The following is a 24,394-nucleotide window of genomic DNA, read 5'->3' on the forward strand; positions in this document are numbered from 1 at the left end:
AGATGTAGCAAAGTCTTGAGAGAGATATAGTGGAGATAGTATCAGCCAGTCGTTTTATGTCATTTTACGGGATGTGTTTGAAAAAAAAATGCCAGTTGGGAACAGTTTTGTTGGTACTTTTTCTCTCTTCACTTTATCTCTCTCTCTCAAAGGTGTGATGCATCTCCCTATATGAGCTGTGAGATTGACATGTTTCCTGATTAGCAGCTAACTAACTTTCCTGGTAGTGCCACTGTTGAGGGTCCTTTTTTATTTAAATATAATAATATAAATGTCTTGGAGTGACTCATTCAAAGCCCTGATGTGAAACCTATTGGGAATTTGTGGAATTATTTGCTCCTGCCAATATGAAAGAACCTGGGCACTTAGAGATGGAAATTTTATTTATTTATTTTTAAATCTTTTTATTGGGTTTTTTGATTTTTACAAAAAGTATACTCAAAGTATTAAAACGCAATAAATGTTGTACAGTTGCCAACAATAAAATCATTACCATGTAAAGTCATTGAGTGCATAAGTGGAAGAAAAAAAAAAGAGTTGACAAAAATGACTGTCCTATAAAGTCAGAGATTGAGACACACAATCCCATTACTTAATGTTCACATAGAATATCAATAGGGATCTGCAGCTCCGGTCCAAAGTTCGGCCAGGTATGATATAATCAACGAAATCAGCATCTCCATTATAGAGATGGAATTTAATTCCAAATGAATTATCCCACTCCTTTCCAAACAAAATGTCTCAAACAACAGTATAGGTTTAACACAAAATCCGATCTAACTAAAAATATTACCTGGTACCTTTAAAAGACATGAACTTGGTTGAATTATTGTCTATCACCCTTCGAAGTCTACTGTAAGGGGCAATTCTGCATTTGTCCATTGAATGTATTAATGGATTAACTGATTGGACATAAATTAGTCATTATTGCTGTGTTGCAGTCGACAGTTATTCTCCATGTGATTCCTGAACAAGCTCATTTATAATTTTCTTTTTTTTATGTTTTTCTCTTTTGTTTTGTTTATTTGATTTGATGTGTTTTATATGTTACAATACATACTACTTTCTGCATCCAAAATGAGAGGGACAGAAACGTTTTACTATATTATTAGCATAAGTCTTCATGCAACTCTTCTATAGTTATAGAAAATATATTTTTTTTAATCACAAATACTTTAGCGCTATGCTCTTGTGTTTCCCGACTGGGGGTAATTATAGAGGTGATTCTAACAAATATCAAAAGAAAGGGAAAAGTCTTATGAAATCAAGTAATGTTTATTTTATGTTTTCTAATTACTTATACATTAAAGTTAGGATATATAAATACTAAAAATGAGGAAATGTAGAATGTAATATCCATTTATTTGATCTAAATTGTTATGTAACCAATAAAAGCACCATATTGTAAGAATATACCTATCACTTAATAAAGGTTGTAGCCATCACTACATAAACACTGAAATAAAAGTATTGTCTTGCATAGTTTCAAATTGGTAACTAAAACATAAAAACTACTGCATACAAGCAAATTAGTCAGATAATTCAGGGCTTTTGGGAGAAAGTACTAATTAAGGATATTCCAAAGGGGGCTGTTAGCAGCAGGAGATGGTAGATAAGGACATTGAATAAAATACCAGCACTCTACCTCCAGGAGGTAAATGTAATAGGGTCCGAGGTGTGGGACTTTGGGCGAGAATGCTGGTCTTTTTAAAGTGGCAACCATTTACAAGGCAAAACCAACCTGGACCAGATAAAACCAAGAGGGCTGATTTATGATAACTTGTATGTTCCTACAACGTATAATAGTATCAGTGACTGGGATAGCTACCTCTACACCGTGTCTTTGCATTGTTGAGTTGTGCTTTAATCGTAATTGATATTATTATTATTATTATTATTTATTTTTTATTATTATTATTATTATTTATATAGCGCACACACATTCCGCAGTGCTTTTACAGAGAATATTTGACCATTCACATCAGTCCCTGCCCCAGTGGAGCTTACAATCTATATTCCCTATCACATGTACACACAGACACAATCACACTAGGGTTAATTTTGGTTGATAGCCAGTTAACCTACCAGTATATTTTTGGAATGTGGTAGGAAACCAGAGTACCCGGAGGAAACCTACGCAAGTACAGAGAGAATATACAAACTCCACACAGTTAGAGCCATGGTGGGAACGAACACATAACCTCAGTGCTGTGAGGCGGTAATGCTAACCATTACACCATCCGTACTGCCCTAATTGATATGAAGTTAAATGGGTCCCTCCTCTGTTTAGTATTCCATTTCTTGGTTGGGGAACTCTAAATATTATTATTTGACTAGCCATGAGCACCTAGTCAGTGAAATGCTTTGTAGTTGTGTATTCTGGCAGCGCTATGCCACGGGATGCACGATCAGTCCCATGGATCTCCCATTGTAAGTGAAAGGATAGCGAGTACGCACATCCTGCTATCCCGTGAGCCGCATGCACGCATCGCAGCACCTCTGTAGCTAAGTGGTGGCCAGTGTATTAAAAAACCCAGGTAAACCATTTATCCTGCTTTCTTCAGACGGTAAATAACCTGTGATTTAAAACCTACAGTTTGGAAAATATTGAGAGTGAAGGTCTCTATTGTATACACTATTTACTAACCTGTATAAGCCATCAACCACAAACCAGGTGCTTTTTTTAAGCCAACTGGAAATCCTAAAGTGATGTTATTCCGTAACTGAAAATCCTAATGTTTGGTTTATTTAATAGGAGATACATAAACGCCCCATTCACTTTGTTATTCAGTTCTCATTGACCTTGTGCTCAAGATACTTCTTTGGAATATAATTTGTTGCCTGATCCGATCTACACTGCCTAAATGTGATACAGTAAGCAACTCTAGCCATGAAAAATGTATCAAATTTGCTGACGTGATCAGAAATATCTGTTTGTTCAGGTCTCTAATCTTGGCTGGCTAGAGAGAAAAACTGCTTCTGCCTTATATGAAACCCCACCAAGTGCTACTGTGCAAGAGGCTTTGGAAAAGTTCCTCAAGGTAAATGTGTATGTGTGCGCATGTGTGGTTTTTTTTTTCTTTTGGACATATAATTGCAGTACATCGACATTTTGTACCTTTTGTGTCTTAATACAGGCAGAGGAACTCTCACCAGGATTTTCCAAAGCGGCAAGGGTTAACATTGCAAAGGTAATATACTTTTAAAACATCCCCATTTATATACTTTGTAGTGAAAAACTGAATATCCTGAAATGGTACCAAGGTAAGTGGTAAACTTTTAGTGGTTGGAAGAAAAAGTTTAGGCTAGCAGAAACTAAAAAAATAATGTAGGTTTCAGAAACTGAAAAATAATGTAGATTTCACAGTTATAAAAAAGGCTAGGGGGATATTCAGTTAGGACCTTGCACTGTTTGCTGTTTTTTAGGGAGAATGGGGATTCTCCCTATTCAATAGCAGGGAAGTTTTTTCGCCTAGGTGAAACATTCGGCAGGAGCAAAAAAAAGAAGTTAAAAGGCATTGGGGAAAATGTCTTAAAAACAGGCGAAAACGGCCCGCATTAGAATATGCAGCGGGATAAATTCAATAGCTCCGAAAAATTGCCGGGGGCTAAGAATTTAAAGCTGTTCTGCAGCAATGGAATTAATTTGAAAGTTGATGAAACAATACTTACAGGTGTCCCAATGTCTATTGATTACCCCTTTTGTAAAGAAGCAGTGTTAGAACTGACTGTTATTACAACCTCTCAAGAATTATTCGGACAGTATTGCACTGCATGAAGTAGTATAGTACTATTGTTATGGTGAGAAAAAGGCAATTAACACAGGAAGACAGGCCACTATAAACCTTAGAAGTGTAGGTCTTTCATTTAGATAAAGCAAAGACAACCAAGGTATCAGTAACTAAAGTGTCCTACACCATCAAAAGGCACCTGAAAATTAAAGGAAACTCTAAGGGGAAGAACTCTGTCAGACACAAAGCCACAAAATAATCAGAAGACAAGTTTTTGAGAGTCATCAGCTTGCGTGATACACGGCTCACAGGATAACGGATTCAAGCAACGCTGGTCAAAGCTAACAAGTCTCCATTTTAACTGTGAAGAGAAGACTTTGAGGTGCAGGTCTGATGAGTCGAGTGGTGGTAAGAAAGATTTGCTAGATGGCAAAATACGGAAGAAGCTTGTCTGGGCCAAGAAGCATCGCCAGTGGACTATTGAAGACTGAAAAGAAGGTCTTATGGACTAATAAATCAAAATTTAAAATCTTTTGTTCATTACACAGGGTTTTTGCACTCCCAATGAGTAGGCAAAAGGATCATTCCTCGTTGTGTGACACCAACTAACACATAGAGGAGAAAGCATAGTGGTCCCAGGCTCTTTTGCTGGATCCTAAGTTGGCAACTGGAACAGCAACTGAGTGACTGGAACCCTGAATCAAAGGGCTACCACAGCATTTTGCAGCACCATGCAATACCCTCTAATATATGCCTAGTTAATCAAGCGTTAATCCTACTTCAAGATAATAACCCAGAACCTACCTCCAGGCAATATGAGAAATACCTTTCGAAGAAAAGAACAAAACATAAGGGGTTATGTAATAGTTATTGGGATTATGGAACTGGTGAGATTTAGGCGACTTCGCTACTAAATTTAAAGCGGCAATAAGTTATATGGCTAGTTTCTCCGGCAGGGTCCACAGGTTATCCTCAGGATAACATTGGGATATGATGACGTGACAGCGGATTTGCACCAAATGGTCAAAGCTTTTGGCCTCCCAGCATGCAACGGTCCCATCCATATATCCCCGCTTCCTGGCTCAGGCAAATCAGTTTTTTGTTTGGTGCTGCAGGAGCCGGACCATGGTCAATGGGCTGCTGGTTTTTAGCAGCCATAAGCTTTTTTATTTTATTTTTATAGTCTTACTATTTTTTTTTGAGTGATCTTGTCTAAAAAGCGTCTTAGAAAGAGTACCTTAGAAAGAGTCGCTCCAACAACTCCCCTCCGGGTCGCAACGACACTTACCCACGTGCACAGTGCTGTTTCAGCGGGCATATGTGTAGGATGTACTAGCAAGTCCAGCAGAAGTTACTAGGCTGTGGCCAGAGCACGGGTAGAAGGTAAGGCATCGATTCCGCTTAGTAGGGGATAACGGACACAGCCGCACAGTTTCTGGAGGAGACTACCGAACAGTCGCTGACGCGGCTGCCACCTTGGGTGCACCCAAAGGACCCAGTCACAGCATAGGCATCTGTGTGACTGGTGCGTCAGTGTTCACTTGGGCATCTGTGTTCACTGTAGGTTCACAGGGCAAGTGTGTACACAATTAGCGTCTGGAGCCACTGAGCGTTTGCTAACGTATTGATAGATCCTGGAAGCGGGGTGAAGTCTCCCTGTATTCCACTCTCCTGAGCCGGGTGATACAGCACTAAATCTCTACCTTTTGAGTATGAATAGTTGGATAAGTGCCTGATGCATATGAGTCTGAAAACTATTGCTGCTCTTTTCTTTCGCTGTGTGACTGAATACTTTTAAAACTCCTATATAAGGTAATGCAGTAATATGTTCTCCTACATACTTGAAATGTATTTGTAGTTGATTATGTGCTCATATTGCTTATTATATAAATGTATAACCTGTGACTGATTGCTAGTGTGATTGCTGACTTTACTATAATTCTGTCAGTTTTCTGTGTATTCCGATCCTCAATGCTGGTGCAAAGCAGGGTAGGGTCGGATTGTATGTCACTTTAACCAATTTTAAAGTGATTGCAGTCACAAATTGTGTAGTTAACACTGTACAGATGTGTGATTTATTTATCATATCTAAGAGCGCCAAGGGTGAGGAAAATACACTTTCCACCGCAGCACCAACACTCATTTCATATTTGTCTTGTGAAACTGGGTTAACCTCTCAGGATCTGGTTCAAAATGGATTATGTTTAAATTGTTTTAGCTTTCACCGAACCTCTTAAATAATCCTAGGCAGGCACAGGTTCAGGTTGAACCCCCATGGGCTACTTTTGCACAGACATTATCCAGTATAGCTGAGCGGATAATGCCATCTCTTATAGCAGTGTTTTTCAACCACTGTGCCGTGGCACACTGGTGTGCCCTGAGCAGTCTCCAGGTATGCCGCCATAGAAGCACAGCCAGGCCCGTCAATGTTTTGCCGCTACTGAGGCCCTGGAACGATCAATACTGGTGGGTTTAGTGGTTGCAGAGCCAGTTCTATTTATGGGCCCAGGAGGTGTTGGGCTCTTCTGGCTTTCTCAGATGTGGCTCAGGCGTTACCTATGGAGAAGCTGTGACATGACATCCTAGGACACGCAACTGCACCAGGCATCACCATTATATTTGAATGTGCCTTAGCAATATTTAGATCTTGTTCCGTGTGCCGCAAGTTGTAAAAAGTTGAAAATCTCTGTCTTATAGGTTACCCTGTTAACCCTTACATGTAATCTTCCACCTGGGGTTTATTACATCTAGCAGGGGAAACGCAGCCTCTCAACAAAAACAGACTGAAAGGCCGGTGGTAAGTAAATCACATAGATATGAAACAACATCTTCACAGTCTACACATGATTCAGATGAGGACCCGTCAGAGGATGAGGACTCGTCACACTCCGGGTCTGCATACAGAGACTAGGAGGAAGGCCTCAGCTCGGTAGACATACCTGAGCTGATTAGATCAATGAAAGCCATTCTATCCTTAGAGGAGGCGCAGAGCCTGTATTAAAATCTAAGGCACCTGTGTTTAAACATCCTAAAACAGTCAGGACTGTGTTTCCTGGGTCAGAACAGCTGACGGAAATTATGCAAGAGGCTTGGGTTACGCCCAGTAAGAAGTTTAGAATTCCAAAGAAATGATATTCCGAATATCCTCTTCTGGCTGGGGACTGTTTAAAAAGGGAGGTGGCTCCCAAAGTAGATACGCATGTCATTCGACTGGTGCGAAAATCTACATTACCTCTGCCGTAAACATCATTAAATGATGTCACGGATAGAAGAATCAATGGTTTTCTTAAAACCATTTTTTCCTTGTCTGGGGCAATCATAAGACCAGCCATTGCTTCAGCTTGGATGGCAAAAGCAGTGGCAGCTTGGGCTTGATGCATTGGAGGAGGATCTTTCAATGGCATCTAGAGAGCAAAAATCTCATATTGCACATATCAAACAGGCGGCGTAGTTTATGGAAGAAGCAGCCTTGGATATGGGTACAATTGCCTCTCAGGCATCAGCAGTAGCAGCTCGCAGAGCGGTTTGGCTACGTACATGGAAAGCTGACTCCGAATCCAAAAAGGTTCTGGTGTCTTTGCCTTTTACTGGAGATATTCTTTTTGGTAAAAAATTAAACAGTATTTTGGAGTCAGAAGCAGATTCCAAGAAAGTGACGTTTACTTCCACACACAAATTCAAACCTAGATTTACATCTTTAAGTCCCTTTCGGAATCAAGGAAAAGCAAAAGGAAAAGGGTGATGGTAAACTGTCCCAATCCAACAAGTCTAGTAAGACTTAAATGCATTGGGCTACCAGAGGACTGGCTTCCAAATCAGAAGATAATCCATCAGCCTGATGGTGCGGGCCTGCACCTGGGGGAACCCACGGTGGGAAGCCGACTTCTTCAGTTTGCACATGTCTGGCAGCAGTCTACCACAGATGCCTGGGTGCAAGAAGCGGTATCTCATGGTTAAGCATTTGCTTTCAAGAAACACCCTCCTCAAAGGTTTTTCTATACCAGCCTGTCTTCAGTGGAATCGAAGGCCAGGGCTTTGCGAGAGGTAGTTCAGAAGTTGCATGTCAGGAGTGATTATTCCAGTTCCCCCTGCACAACGAAGACAAGGTTTTTATTCCAACCTGTTTCTAGTCCAGAAGCCGAATGGGTCGTTCCGACCCATTCTCAATCTCAAAGTGCTGAACAAGTACATTTGGGTGCCCCGGTTTCATATGGAGACTTGACTTTCCATTATTTTGGCCATGGAGCCGGAGGATTTTATGGTATCCCTGGATATCCAGGATGCTTACCTACATGTTCCGATAGCACTGCCCCATCAGCGCTATCTCAGATTTGCTATAATCCAGCATAATTTTCAGTTTCAGGCCCTACCATTTGAACTGGCCACAGCTCCCAGAGTATTCACCAAAATTATGGTGGTGATGGCATCTTATCTCCATCAGCAGGGAATAAGGAATTTTTCCATACCTCAATGACTTATTAATCCTGGTACAGTATTAGGAATTGCTTTAGTGTCATCTGCAACAGACAATAGCTTGTTTACAGAGACACAGATGGCTCATAAATTGGGCAAAGTAGTCCCTGGTTCCGTCACAACGGATGACTCATTTGGGGGTGTGTGCTGGATTCAGGTCTTCAGAGAGTATTTCTACCTCTGATCAAAATATCCAAAATTCAGTCAAGGATTCAGGAGCTGCTACACAGTCAAAGGGTATCCATTCACACCGCAATTCGTGTGATGTGGTTGATGGTGTCGAAATTCAACATGGTGGAGTATGCTCAGTTCCATTCGAGGCCTCTGCAATGTCTGATCCTTTCCAAATGGAATGGTTGTCATCAGACAATAAAAACGCAGACTATGGTCCTTCCTCTGGGAGTAAGGTGGTCATTAGCCTGATGTCTACAGACATCACATGTGAACAAAGGGAGACCGTTTTGGATATCAGATTGGGAAATTCTGACAACGGATGCCAGTCTTCAGGGCTGGGGAGCAGTGTCAGGAAGGAGCTGCTTCCAGGGGCAGAGGACCAAGGAAGAAAATTGCCTGCCAATAAATATATTGGAACTTCGGGCCATATATATGGCACTTATTCAGGCAAAGGACATCCTTCAGGGGAAACCAGTCCAAATCCGCTCGGATATATGGCACTTATTCAGGCAAAGGACATCCTAAAGGGGAAACCAGTCCAAATCCGCTCGGACAATGCAACGGCAGTAGCGTACCTCACCCATCAGGGAGGAACTCGCAGCCAGAATGCAATGAAGGAGGTAGGTCACGCATTAAAGTGGGCAGAACTTCATCTTCCAGCCTTGTCCGCAGTGTTCATTCTGGGAGTCCAAAACTGGAAAGCGGATTTTCTCAGTCGACGTGCAATTCATGCAAACAAATGGGCTTTACACCCAAAGGTCTCCCAAAATCTGGTAGACAAATGGAGGTTACCAGAGATAAATCTCATGGCGTCACGCCAGAACAACAAAGTTCCCACATACGGGTCAAGAACGAAGGATCCCAGAGCGATCTTTGTGGATGCCCTGTCAGTGAGGTGGGACTTTCATCTGGCCTATGTGTTTCCACCAGTCGCCCTGTTACCCCAGGTAACGCGAAAGGTAAAACAAGGAAAGGGTGCCGTGATACTAATAGCTCTGGCTTGGCCCAGAAGACATTGGTACACAGATCTGCAGAGGATGTCGATGGATGCTCCAGTCTTACTCCCTCAACGTCCAGATCTACTGTCTCATGGTCCTTGCTATCACAAGCACCTGGATTGATTGTCTTTGAAAGCAAGATGATTCTCACAACAGGTAATTCAATGCTCAGAGCAAGGAAACCTTCCTCAGCTTGCATTTATCCATGAATACGGCAAGCCTATATTCAGTGGTGCAGTGACCGGAAATTTGACCCTAGGGCGTTCATAGTTTCCAGAGTTTTGGCAGTCCTTCAAGCAGGAATGGACAAAGAAAGATAGATTAAGTTTCAATGGAAACATTAAGGAGCGCTAGTAATATATTGATAAAATTGTTTTTTATTTATTTTATAAATAATAATTACCACATTATAAACAATCTACCTAGTAGCTACAAAGTAACATAAAACCACAATACAATGATTGAATATGCAATATACGTATTTTCAGCTAATTAGCTCTTATTAAAAAGCAGTACTGCAGTCCAAAATTGATATAGTAGGATTTTAAGAAAACTATGAATTTACAAAATTATTTATCTCCTAGTCATTTCTCAATACCTAATGAACAGAACCATATAAATTCCTGTCCAAGTGGCCTGAGAACAGGTTGCTATAGATGCAACAGACCTAAGTGTATTACTTGTAGATACATCAAAGAAAGTACACAATTCTTGTCATGTAGAACCAAAGAATCTTTTGATATAGTGGGCAATATAAACTGCCTAACCACATTCGTTGTATATCTAATTTCGTGTAACTGTGGGAGCCAATATGTTGGTAGAACTACACGCTCTCTCAACACCAGGTTCCTGGAACACAGAAGATTAATAAATAAAAAATCAACGAATCATAGTGTACCTAGACATGTTAATTCATTACATGGAGGGGAATGTAGTGTTCTACATATACAGGGAGTGGAACATATAAAGCAGACATTTCGTGGTGGGGACAGATAAAGGGGTATATGCAATTGCGGTCGAATTCACGAAATTGTCGAATTTCGGGAATTATTCGCCAAAAAAAAAAATTCGACAATGCAATTCAGTACTTTCCGACAAAAAAACGGACTTTCAAAATTCGACTTTTTGAAATTCGACTTTTGACAAATTCGACTTTTTTGCAATGATACACATGCTGCAATTCAACCAAAGTCTATTCAATGGAAGTTTGGAAATTCGACAACAGTGCTTTTAGACAGTAAATTCGTCATTTTCAATCCGCCACACTTTGGATGGTGAAACTAATAAAAAAAAATTAAAACATGTTTTTTGTGTGTGTTTTTTTCTTGGTAATATTATATCTATTTATATTAGAAGGGATTAGGTACTTGGTTTGTCTTTTTTGGAGGCACAAGTATTATTTATATATTTTTAAAAATAATATTTTTTATTTTTATTTTTTTGGATGGAATGGTAAAATCCCTGAAAAAAATGGCGTGGGCTCCCCCCTCCAAAGCATAACCAGCCTCGGGCTCTTCGAGCTGGTCCTGGTTCTAAAAATGCGGGGGAAAAATTGACAGGGGTTCCCCCATATTTTTAAAACCAGCACCGGGCTCTGCGCCTGATGCTGGTGCAAAAAATACGGGGGACAAAAAGAGTAGGGGTCCCCCGTATTTTATACACCAGCAGCGGGCTCCACTAGCTGGACAGATAATGCCACAGCCGGGGGTCACTTTTATACAGCGCCCTGCGGCCGTGGCATTAAATATCCAACTAGTCATCCCTGGCCGGGGTACCCTGGGGGAGTGGGGACCCCTTCAATCAAGGGGTCCCCCCCCCCAGCCACCCAAGGGCCAGGGGTGAAGCCCGAGGCTGTCCCCCCCATCCAATGGCTGCGGATGGGAGGCTGATAGCCTTGAGTAAAATGACAAGAATATTGTTTTTTCCAGTAGTACTACAAGTCCCAGCAAGCCTCCCCCGCAAGCTGGTACTTGGAGAACCACAAGTACCAGCATGCGGGAGAAAAACGGGCCCGCTGGTACCTGTAGTACTACTGGGAAAAAAATACCCAAATAAAAACAGGAGACAGACACCGTGAAAGTAAAACTTTATTTCATACGTCGACACACACATACTTACCTATGTTCACACGCCGACATCGGTCCTCTTCTCCAAGTAGAATCCAGGGGCACCTGAAAATAAAAGATAAATATACTCACCTCAGGATAGGGGTCCCATGACACATGGGACCCCTATCCCCGAATGCAGACAGACCTCTCAGTGACAGCTGTCACAGAAAGGTCTCTAAAGCCAATCAGGAAGCGCAACTTCGTTGCGCTCACCTGATTGGCTGTGCGCTGTCTGAACTCAGACAGCGCATCGCACAGCGCCCTCCATTATATTCAATGGTGGGAACTTTGCAGCTAGCGGTGAGGTCACCCGCCGGTCAGCGGCTGACCGCGGGTAACCCCCCGCAGACGGCAAAGTTCCCACCATTGCAAGTAATGGAGAGGCTTTGCGATGCGCTGTCTGACAGCTCAGACAGCGCACAGCCAACCAGGTGAGCGCCACGGAACTAGCGCTTCCTGATTGGCTGAAGGGACCTCAGTGACAGGAGTCACGTGGTGTCCCGGCATTCGGGGAAAGGGGTCTGATGTGTAAGCATGGGACCCCTTTCAGTCCGGCATGGTACGGGTGTTCGGTTTTTTTTGTTAACAAGTACGTGGATTATCTCCCGGACACTGGATTGAGGTGAGTATAATTTTTTTCACAGGTACCCCGGATCGTCGGAGACTCTGGCAGTCGGCGTGTCAACATAGGTAAGTATGTGTGTGTCGGCAGGTGTGTAATAAAGTTTTACTCTCAAGGTGTGTGTGTCCTGTTTTTATTGGGGTATTTTTTTTCCAGTAGTACTACAGGTACCAGCGGGCCCGTTTTTCTCCCGCATGCTGGTACTTGTGGTTCTCCAAGTACCAGCTTGCGGGGGAGGCTTGCTGGGACTTGTAGTACTACTGGAAAAAACAATATTCTTGTCATTTTACTCAAGGCTATCAGCCTCCCATCCGCAGCCATTGGATGGGGGGGACAGCCTCGGGCTTCACCCCTGGCCCTTGGGTGGCTGGGGGGGGGGGACCCCTTGATTGAAGGGGTCCCCACTCCCCCAGGGTACCCCGGCCAGGGATGACTAGTTGGATATTTAATGCCACGGCCGCAGGGCGCTGTATAAAAGTGACCCCCGGCTGTGGCATTATCTGTCCAGCTAGTGGAGCCCGCTGCTGGTGTATAAAATACGGGGGACCCCTACTCTTTTTGTCCCCCGTATTTTTTGCACCAGCATCAGGTGCAGAGCCCGGTGCTGGTTTTAAAAATACGGGGGATCCCCTGTCAATTTTCCCCCCGCATTTTTAGAACCAGGACCAGCTCGAAGAGCCCGAGGCTGGTTATGCTTTGGAGGGGGGACCCCACGCCATTTTTTTCTGGGTTTTTCCCGTTTTTTTAATTCGCGGCAAATCGGCCGTTTTTTGCCCGCGGGACTGTCGAATCCGTTTTTCATTGAATATGGTGAATTCCGGCAGCCACCTGCCGGAATTCACCTGTCGAATTGTGTCGAATTAAAAAACGGCGATAATTTGCCGCGATTCGCCGTGAATTGCATATACCCCATAGTCTCCTTTGTAATAGGGAAGCTTACTGGATATGCGTTTTGGATACCCTGTTTCCTCTGGGTCTCAATGAAAATATTGAGCTAAATAATGTATAAATAAAATTTCCACTGTTTTCCCTCTATCCCTCTTTCTTGATATTTCATATGTCAATTGGATCTGTCCATATTCTAACATATACAAGATTTATTTGTCTTTGAGCTAAGTTTGGTTCAGCAAGTCTTCGAACAACTACGGAGATTTAAGTGTACTTTGTCAGATGAGAAATAGCGATGTTTGTAATATACATAGGAACATCTTGAAAAAATCCCGCTGTACAACTATTTCTACAACTATATCTATATTCTAGTATTTAATTTGTCTCTATTTAAACTATTTCCCGACAAAAGATATGATCTATAATATTAGGTGATTTAGCTGGGTGTGCCTCCAGATAACCCCAAGATGGGAAGAGAAATGGGTGAAGTAAAATTATACGTCTGTTAGTTATTAGCCTCTCCAATAGACTGTAATGTGTTACTATATCTCCCGCTAATTAGGTCTACTATCTGCGTATAGAGAATGAGAAATACATATATGTATATATCAATTTCTATCACCTGGACCTAATTGATGACAATCGATGCTGTCTCTCTTTTCCCCATTCATGAAAACGCTACAAATATCAAAAATACAAAAACTATATAAATAATAAGTATATGTAGCAACTATTCCTGTGTTGGTTTAGAACCAACGACCTCTCTCAACATAGCCCGGTTACGTATCCACTAGGCTACTGTAGATGCCTAATAGAGATAGAGATTTCTCATCTATAAGCCTCCTAAGAAATCATAAAGTTAGATTACAGCTACACTCCTCTGGGATGCCGTTCTTTATTAAAATAAGATCTATATATATATATATATATACATCTGATATTTGTGTATGAGGATTGATGTGAGATATTGAACACACGAGATCTGTCGTAATGGCAAGTAATACAAACAGACACCATATAATATGAGCAGTAGGCTCATCATATACATATTTATATGGATTTGTCGGGACTCGTGTCATCAATATTTCTGTTTATTGTTTTTTATTATTGGTTATATTATATGCTTTTATTATTGAAAATACTGTTTTCAAACAATGTATTTGTACCAAATCAAATGTGTGAGTTGATTAGCTGAGTGATGCAGCGTCAAGCGATTGCTCAGGTGTATGCATTACCACTGAAACAGCTGATTGGATATAAGGGGATCTGATTATCCATTGACAATTACCACACCGAGCAAAAACTCAGGTGTGCATATTATCATTTCAACGTTGATTGGATACAAAAGTATTTAAATATCCATCTACCCCTCTATTGGACACTTACACCTCCTGATGAAACCGCCGTTTGTTTGGGGCGGAGAAACGCGTTGAGGGCTGCGGGCACTGCTTGTCCACTGAAGGAGTCCTCATCTATCCTCCAATACTTTGGTTAATCTTGAGATCTCTCCCCTTCTGGCGTTTGGTGAGACGATACATCTAGATGCTCCACCGCTGTGCTTGAGAAGCCCTGTCAGCGGACCGACTGTTGAGAACCTGCGACATCTCCTCTCGAAATACTAAGGAGATATACATCCAGCTGCTCATAGTCCGTACCGCAAAACTGCCATCGACGGGAATCAGCGGTGATCAGCCATTACGGGTGAGATCAGTGTCTCGTAAATCGAGGAAACTTACAATAAATACAAAGTACCAACTCACAACAATACTGTGGGACGGTTTCTTCTATTTTACACTTAACTATACCAAATTGGAGGACTTCCTGATCCTACTATATCAATTTTGGACTGCAGTACTGCTTTTTAATAAGAGCTAATTAGCTGAAAATACGTATATTGCATATTCAATCATTGTATTGTGGTTTTATGTTACTTTGTAGCTACTAGGTAGATTGTTTATAATGTGGTAATTATTATTTATAAAATAAATAAAAAACAATTTTATCAATATATTACTAGCGCTCCTTAATGTTTCCATTGAAACTTAATCTATCTTTCTAGTGCAAAAGGCATCCAGTTGCCACATAGGAGCTGCTTTTCAAATAAAATCAAACTAGACTAAATTGGTACATATCAAGTATATATAACATTGTATTAGCGCCCGATTAAGCAATTTTATGTGCTTTGCCTATTGTTCAGGAATGGACAAAGGTCTACTGGTAGCTTCCTTGGGAGTGCAAGCGTCAGCAGTGACTGTATGGTTCCAAAAGAAAATTGCTAACCTACAGTATTTGTGCACTATTTTCCAGGGAATGCTGCACATTCAGCCTCATTTTGTTCCTCCTACAGTGCCTTGGGACTTAAGTTTGATCCTAAAGGTCCTTCAAGTTGCCCTATTTGAACCACTTAAATGAGTGGATCTTAAATGGTTGACAGCTAAAGTTCTCTTTCTACTGGCTATTGCTTCAGCTAGAAGAGTTTCAGATTTAGGGGCATTGTTATGTCGCCCTCCTTTTCTGATTTTTTTTATCCAAATAGAGCAGTTCTCAGAACCAAATCTGGATATTTTCCAAAGGTGGTGTCTAAATTACACCTTAACAAAGAAATTGTAGTCCTGGCCTTCCAGGGGCCGGACCTTTTTGCGGGAGATGCATCGTTGGACGTAGTCCGTGCCTTAAGGATCTACGTGGATCGTACCAGTGCCATCAGAAACACAGACACTCTCTTCGTTCTCTACAGATTTCACAAGAGAGGATGGCCTGCTAATAAGCAGACACTGGCGAGATGGCTTCGAATGACAATTTCAGAAGCATACTCTCAAGCTGATCTCTCTGTTCCGACTAATGTCTCTGCTCACTCTATTCGTAAGGTAGGTCCGTCATGGGCAGCACAACGTGGTGCTTCAGCAGAACAGATATGTAAGGCAGACACATGGTCTTCCATTAACACATTCATTAAACATTATGCCTTTTATTATTATTATCCTTTATTTATATGGCGCCACAAGGGTTCCGCAGCGCCCAATTACAGAGTACATGAATAATCAAACAGGAAAACAGCAACTTACAGTTGATGACAGTATAGGACAAGTACATGGTAAATAAACAAAGTTACATCAGCAGATGACACTGGAATAAGTATCAGGTGGCAGAAGACTGCTGGAGTTGATGCAGTTGAAGATTATTAAAGTAAGAAAGGATAAGCACATGAGGGAAGAGGGCCCTGCTCATGAGAGCTTACATTGATACCTTTGCCTCTCAGGACGCTGAATTCTGGCGAAGGATTCTCCTGTCCAATCAGGAGCGTTCCCACTACTAAATTTCTTTGGGACATCCCAATGTTATCCTGTGGATAACCTGTGGACCCTACCGGAGAAATAATCGTTATGGTAAAACTTACCGTTGATAACACTATTTCTCCTAAGTGCACAGGGATCCCACCCTGACGCATCTGATTTGAGGATCCTTTTCACTCACTAACCTCTTCCTTCTTGTACAGAACGGTGTGCATGTGTGTTCTCCTTGCCTGATTAGGGCTCTCTATGATGCTCCTGCCTTGAGCTTTGGGAAAACAACTGATTTGCCTGAGCCAGGAGGCGGGGATATATGGACGGGCCCGATGCATGGTGGGAGGCCAAAAGCTTTGACCGTTTGGTGCAAATCCGCTGTCGCGTCATCATATCCCAATGTTATCCACTGGATCCTGTGGACTTAGGAGAAATAGTAGATCAACGGTATGTTTTACCATAACGATTATTTTACCTTTAACTAATTGCTAGTTTAGATTCATTTAAAAATATGATAGTATCTCCGGATTTGAGAAGGGTACTATATAGTTAAAAATTTCTTTGTGAAACTTCCGCTATGTAAAACAAGTTCCTTACTCTCCATAAATGGGAGCCATGCAATATAGGACTTAAAAGCATATGCAATTTAGACAAATGTCTAGGGCATTTGGAATACCTAGGGGCACAAGCAGCTTTTGCTGATTAAAATGATATGCAGCATGCCTATATTCTGTGTGTGACTGTGACTGTATCTGCATATGAAATGTTACGTTACAGTGTATTCCTTGAAATCACTGTAACATAGCATTTCATATGCAGATACAGCCAGAGTCGCACACACAATATAGGCATGCTGCATATCATTTTAATCAGCAGAAGCTGCTTGTGCATCCTAGTCACATAGCAATGCAAAAAAAAAAAAGTGCCAGACGTTAGGAGGGCTAGCCAGGGGCTGCCTGGTGACTTACACCAGGCATCTCCTGCTGCATGGCGCATTGAGGCAATATGTATAAGGACACATCTGTATGCAATCAGAGGCAGAGGTCACAGTGTTAACGGCAGTGTGAGTGCTATGTGTGGGGGAGTTGGTTGTGCAATAGTGTCTGGCATATGTGTAAGGGGCAGTATATGTGTTGTGTATAAACGCATTAATAATGTGCAACATATGTGTAAGGGGCACCATGTGTGTCATTATGTGTAAAGGGCATTAATAATGTGTGGCATATGTGTAATGGACATTATGTGTGTCATTATATGTATAAGGGCATTAATAATGTGTGGCATATGTGTAAGGGACATTATGTGTATAAGGGCATTAATAAAGGTTGGCATAATGTATAAGGCTCATTATATTTTTAAGTACATTAATAAAGTGTGTCATATGTGTAAGGGGCATTACTGTGTGATGATATGTGTATAAAGGCATTACTAATGTGTAACATAATGTGTATAAGGTGCTCTACTGTGTGGCATAACATATAGAAAGGGTGGTCTAATGTACATAAAGAGCAATATGGTGTGGTATAATGTGAATAAGGAACAAGTCAGTGTGCTGTAATGTGAAAATGGGGCACTACTGTGAGGAGTAACCTATATAAGTAAAGGTGGTACTCCTGTGCGATGTAACGTGAATAAGGGACACTCTCGCATGCTATAATGAAAATAAACTGTGTGGCGTAATTTTAATTGGGGGTATTGTGTTGCAATGCCCATTCCCAGCAAAAACATGCCCTTTTTTGGGCTGCGCACTGAATGTGCACACTGTTCCTATTTAAACTATAGGGGGATGGAGCACCAAAATGAGGACTGCTATGGGTGATGGTGCTGGGAAAGGGGTGGAGGGTCAGAGCCGGAACTAGCGGTGGTGCTGGGGGGCACCCGCCAAAATCTTGCCTAGGGCATAATTTTGGTTAGGGCCTGCTCTGATCAAAGGTAGTGTCAGTACTTAAGATATAAGTGTTTCAAACAGCCTCTTACCCAAAGATGAAATCTGGGCTGCAATTGGAAAACAAGTGAATTGGAAATGACGCAACAAAATCAATAATCAAATTATTTTAACTAGACTAATGGCATCTTAATACAACTGAATTTACATTTATCATGGATAAATGTAATTATAAAATACAAACAGCAGTGGTTATACGGGGTATGGGTCGTTGGGTCGACACTCATTAGGTCGACATTGCCATTAGACATGCATTAGGTTGACATGTACTAGGTCGACATGAGTTTTTTGACTGTTTTTGGTGTCGTTTTCTCCGTAAAGTGACAGGGAACCCAAATAAGTGCACCGTGTCTCCTCTCATGTCTCGCTACCGTTCCCAATTGTAGTCCACGTGGATCGTTAAGTATGAAAAGGTTCAAAAAAAGAAAAAAATTGTGAAAAACTAATGTCAACCTTTTGACCTGCTGACCTAAAGACCCTGTCGACCTAGTTATTGTCGACTAATAGTGGCATAAATTAGCAGTTGCGATCTTACTTGCTACTAGAGAGCCCTCTGCATCCCAGGACAGCAGCTCAGCCTGCGCGTCTACAGAAAGCACTCTGACATGACCTGATTTGCAACAATGGTACCTGTGTATCAGCAATTATAAAATGATGCTTCAGCCCTAGGCGTCCCTATGCTCAGGTTAGCTTCTGCTCATATTAGCATATAGTCACAATTGTGAACTCGAAAAAGATAGCCACAGCAAAAACAGAATTAGGCCCATTATGGGTAAACAGTTTCTGTTCATTGTAGAAGTGTTATATTATAGTGGACCAAAACACTGGAACAGCCTGACACTGGGACTCCAGCGTACCCTGTTATTGCAAATAATAGACATTTCCATTTTAGGAGTTATTTAAAATAAAGCTTCAAAACTAGAAACAGACCACATCTGCATAAGTTGCTTTGTTATGACCTATTGTGTTATACTGGCCTATAGGATCATCTGCTATATAATAGCCCAGATCTGTCACTCTGTGACTGTGTGGATAACGCTGGGCATGGCTAGAAGCTCTCATTGGGTTAGTAGCAGGTCTATCACACCCAGTCCACAGCTGATTGGGCGAGAAACGCCCTCCCACACAGGTTACATCCAATGGGAGGCTCTGCCCTTTGGCTGCTGTGTGTTCCCAAATCAGGATTAACAATGGGGCTGATGGAGCTGCAGCTTCAGGCCCACACCCCAAAATAGGCCCACTGTATCTGCAGCAACATACCCTCCAACAATTTACACATAAAATCGCTACAAGTTCGAAAAGGGGACTTTTCCTATACTTTCAATGGAAGTTTGGAGAGCCAGAAATCGGTACAGACCATAAAAAAAGGCACTGTACCTGCCAAAAAGGTCCAGCTGGAGGGTATGACACTGCACCTGCAGCAAGTCTCTGCGCTGTAGGTAGGGGAAAAAAACAAATCCTTTTACTGCAGCGTCCTATGTCCTGCTGCCAGTCCACCTGCCCCCGCCGGTATCAACAATCCCCACTCCCTAGCTGCGGCGCAGGTGGAACAAAAGCTGCTGCAGCCACCGGCATAGATGTGTATGAAAGCGGCACAGCGGAAGGCTTTCATAGCCCTCCCTGCGCCGCATACTCTCTGAGCCTCGGAGCCTCCTCTGCATCTGATGTCACAGAAGTGCCTCCCTGCCTCAGCCGCGCCCAGATCCCCGGAGTCCCTGACTCCGCAACACAGCACCTGGGCTGCCAGCCTGGAAGCCCTGAGATGGCTAATGTAATGGATAGAGTGGGTGATATCGCGGAGGATAATGTTTGGACGCTGAATCAATGTAAAAGGTGTCAGTGCTGTGCAGTGCAGTGTGTGTGCAGTGTCACTGACACTGCACAGCACTCTCACCTTTTACATTAATTCAGCTAGTCAGTCAGTTCTCCCACCCACAGCACCCCCATACCCGCCCCTCCCCCATCTGCGGCACCACCGCACCCATCCCTCCACCACCCGCGGCACCCCCGCAACCGCTCCTTCCCCTCCCCCACCCATGGTACCCACGCACCCACCCACAGCACCACCGCACCAGCCCCTCCCCTACTCGCGGGACCCCCAAACTCCCTCCTCCATCCACGTCTCCTCCGCACCTGGCACTCCCCCAACCACAGCACCTACTAGGTGATTCATCAGGCCCTGCGTGCGCTGTTCACGCCATTGCAAGGGGCTACGACCTTTTAACCATTGCACGCCCTTTGTCTATGCAGTATTTAACCACTCACACAATTATGACTGGAGGTACTACTCCATATAATAAAAATATTGCACGCCACAAGGGCGTGCAAGGGTTAAGGGGGCGTAGCCGCTTACGACGGTGTGAAGCGCGCCAATAGGGCGCGATGAATCACCTAGTGTATGATATTTCAGATGCAATTCTTTCACAGGAAAAGAATTCCCAAATAATATTGTCAGTGACTTTGTAGAAACATTGACCGTGTCTCCTCTGCCATACTCAATCAACTACTAATAAGCAAATAACACATGGAGCTAATGGGGTTGTCATCTTTTTTTATTCATATATTATACTCTTCTCCTTTCCTATTTCTCTTTGGATTTTGTGAGAAAACAAAGACTCTTGGGAAAGCAGTCTGGGAGGGAAGGTAATGTAACTTAGTATGTGAAAATGCAGTTATGCCGCACTCAGTATAATGAGTTTTATATACCATTCTCACCTTGTAGCCATAAGTCAAGATGAAACCAGTGCTGAAGATGTCAAGCTCTTCCTCACATAATTAATGGCTCCATTAAATAAATATGTACGATAATGAATGATATCAGTTTTTGTATTGTTTACAAAGTAAAGTTCGAGAGCTGTGTTGATTCCAGGGTGGCCCATAGCCAGATTAAGGGGGGGTCGCAGGGCATACAGTACCCCGGGCCCCTCTTTGTTAGGGGGCCCCCCAGCCAGAGCACACTGACATCGCTAGCTTTCCCTCTCACGCAGTAGCAGAACCAGACAGCCAGAATGCGAGCATGGCAGTATAGAATGCGAGCAGGGCAGTATGCTTTGCAGGCAGAGTATTAGGTTTTATGAGCTACCGATTGAGCTTTCCGACCAGAGGAGAGATAGGAGGTGGGAGAGAGCTGTAAGTGAAACAGGGATTCCATCTTCTCCTCCTCCCTGCCTGGGTGTCTGGGTCCTATGTAACCTGTAAACCTTATTAGTTTAAATATAATATACCCCACTGGATTAAATTAAATATACACAATCCATACATCCTAACATGACCCAGTCCTGGAGGGATAACATGCTCTCTTAAGTTATGATTGCAATCACCTGTATTGAAACACCTTTATTATCTATTAAATAATTCAACACAAGTGACACCTTACATATATTAAGAAGGAAGTCCAGGTAGAGAGCATTTTGTCCCTCCTGGAATGGGTCATATTGGGCGTAATGCACAATCTATAATACACTCCCCTGCCTTCCACCAGGGTCCCCCTTGTCTTAAGTGCCCCGGGCACCCCCAAAGCTTAATCTGGCCCTGGGGTGGCCGCATAGTAAAAACGAACAGTTTTCATCCAGAGGGGCAGATGTATTAGCCTGGAGAAGTGATAAGGGCAAGGTGATAATGCACCAGCCAATCATTACGGATTTGAAAAATGGCAGTTAGGAGCTGTCTGGTGCATTATCACCTTATGCTTATCACTGCTTTATCACTTCTTTATCCCTTCTCCAGGTTAATACATCTGCCCCAATTATTAGGTTAAAATTCTATAAACATAGTTTAATAGGGTTGGGATTGAAATGCCAGCGGTCAGAAGACAACCGTGGCATCCTGATGATTAGAATCCCGACAGGGGATGGTAAGTATACTTACTTTCTAATCCTCCCTTCTAGCAGCCTAAACCTAACCCTCCCACCCCTAACCCTACCTGGTGGTGCCTAAACCTAACCCTCCCACCCCTAACCCTACCTGGTGGTGCCTAAACCCAACCCTCCCACCCCTCACCCTACCTGGTGTTGCCTAAACCTAACCCTCCCACCCCTCACCCTAACCCTACCTGGTGGTGCCTAAACCTAACCCTCCCACCCCTCACCCTAACCCTACCTGGTGGTGCCTAAACCTAACCCTCCCACCCCTCACCCTAACCCTACCTGGTGGTGCCTAAACCCAACCCTCCCACCCCTCACCCTAACCCTACCGGGTGGTGTCTAAACCCAACCCTCCCACCCCTCACCCTAACCCTACCTGGTGGTGCCTAAACCTAACCCTCCCACCCCTCAGCCTAACCCTAACCACCCCATGGGGTGCCTAACCATAACCCCCATCCCCCCTCCCTGCAGGCTAAGCCTAAGCCCCACCCCCACACGGTCAACAGCTTAAACCCTACTTCCCCTCCCCCTCTGATGGCAGATGGTCTGGAAGATGCATGTTTGGAGTCCCGGAGGTCAGAATTCCGGCTGGTGACCCTATTCGGGATGCCGGTGTCTGCATTCTGAGTAGTGTTGGGATTCCGGCATCGGTATTCTGATTGCGGGGATCCCGACTGGATCTCATTTAATATACTGTATAAGCAACTTACATGGTTCAAATGTTTTCTTAACTAAAATCTAAACTAATTCTGTTTGTTCTCAGTGTTACAGGGACTTGGGGGAAATCAGCAGTGCTAACCACTGGATAAAACTGGCTGCAGAGCTGCCTGAGCGCACTAAGCAAGTATGTATTGTATCTTTTCTAATACATTGCAGTACATGTTTATGCTGAAACTATGAAGATAGTGTTCAGCATGATGGTCGTAAACACTACCTATGGAGAAATGATGATAGAGCATTAGAACGCTGGGTCAGATGTATTAAGCCCGGAGAAGTGATAAAGCAATGATAAGCACAAGGTGATAACGCAGCAGTTAATCATTACGGATTTGAAAAATGACAGTTAGGAGCTGACTGACTGGTGCGTTATCACCTTTCACTTATCACCGCTTTATCACTTCTTTATCCCTTCTCCAGGCTTAATACATCTGCCCCATTGAGACTTGGAGCAGCTTGCTCGCAATGTATTATTTTTAATACAACCTGTAACATGTTAGAGGGTCTGCATTTTTTACTTTTACAATTTTTTATTACATTATGATTACTTTAATAAGTTTTCTTTTTTGCGACAGGATAAAGAAAGTGCTCCTGTTATTGAGGAGATGTTGCTGACACTTGGTGCAGAAAGTGATACCTCAATAAATACATTTGCTTAATGATGACCAACATATTCCATCAAGGGATCAATGAATGAATGAGTGTTTTGAAAGTCTTGAAGTTATTTTATTCACCTGAAAATGTGACTTTATTATTGACAGTGTTCCTGTTAAATTACTGACATGTTTTACTTTGTGTAAGTAAAGGTAGGCAAACTGAGAGGGACAAAGGATACCAGCTGCCTGTGTGTGGGCAGGCTAAGGGCGGTTTCCTATTAGCTGCAGTGAATTACCACAGCTATTCTATTAGCCCCGTAGCTGGCACTTATCGTGGATTTTGAGGTACGCGAAGCAGATTCCCCGATAACCAGCCTCAGGAGACCCGTTATTGGATATTGACACATGGTTTTCCCATGTGCTATCGCCCGATAGCGGGTGATTTACCACCCGGTAAAAATGGGCTGTAATTGTATAGCCTGATAGTATTAAAAAGCCAGTTATTACTGTGCGGTAAATCACCACACCTCATAGGATACCGCCATAAGTCTCTTATAATAACATCTTTGTGCCTTGGCTTCCTGCCTGAATTGGTTATTGTGCAATGAAATTGAAATAATTATTTATTCTTTCAAGAAAATTCTTTGTTTTAACTATTTTATCTAATGAACACTGAAATATTGTATTTTTTTCTGTATACTTTATAAATTGGCACTAGTTTAATCCAGGTATTGATACTTCTACCGCATTTTTACTCTAAACCATTTCCCTTTTTTTTTTTTTAGATGAAATCTACTTATATTAGATCAAAGACTTTCAGTAAACAAAAATACACTATAATAGGATGCACTAAATTTATTTTAATTTTGTTTTGAAATTCCATAATAGAGCTTTTATGACAATTTTGCTTAGGCTTAGCAGGTAATAAAGGTGTACAGAGAAATAAATGACGTAGAACACAAATGCTGCATGATTGTTACATCTCATTTGGATAG

General features: G+C 42.5%; 1 protein-coding gene across 1 annotated transcript in view; it reads left to right on the forward strand.

Annotated features, from left to right (window-relative positions):
* Positions 1–24,122, forward strand: part of RMDN3 (regulator of microtubule dynamics 3) — a 258,511-nt gene extending 234,389 nt beyond the window's left edge. The window contains exons 10-13 of the mRNA XM_063947778.1: positions 2,943–3,041; positions 3,138–3,191; positions 22,850–22,930; positions 23,379–24,122. Coding sequence (XP_063803848.1) covers positions 2,943–3,041; positions 3,138–3,191; positions 22,850–22,930; positions 23,379–23,462 — 318 coding nt within the window. The 3' untranslated portion in view covers positions 23,463–24,122. The remainder of the gene's footprint in view (positions 1–2,942; positions 3,042–3,137; positions 3,192–22,849; positions 22,931–23,378) is intronic.
* Positions 24,123–24,394: the final 272 nt, after the last annotated feature.

Source organism: Pseudophryne corroboree, chromosome 12 (assembly GCF_028390025.1).
Source record: "Pseudophryne corroboree isolate aPseCor3 chromosome 12, aPseCor3.hap2, whole genome shotgun sequence".
Lineage (NCBI taxonomy): Eukaryota > Metazoa > Chordata > Amphibia > Anura > Myobatrachidae > Pseudophryne > Pseudophryne corroboree.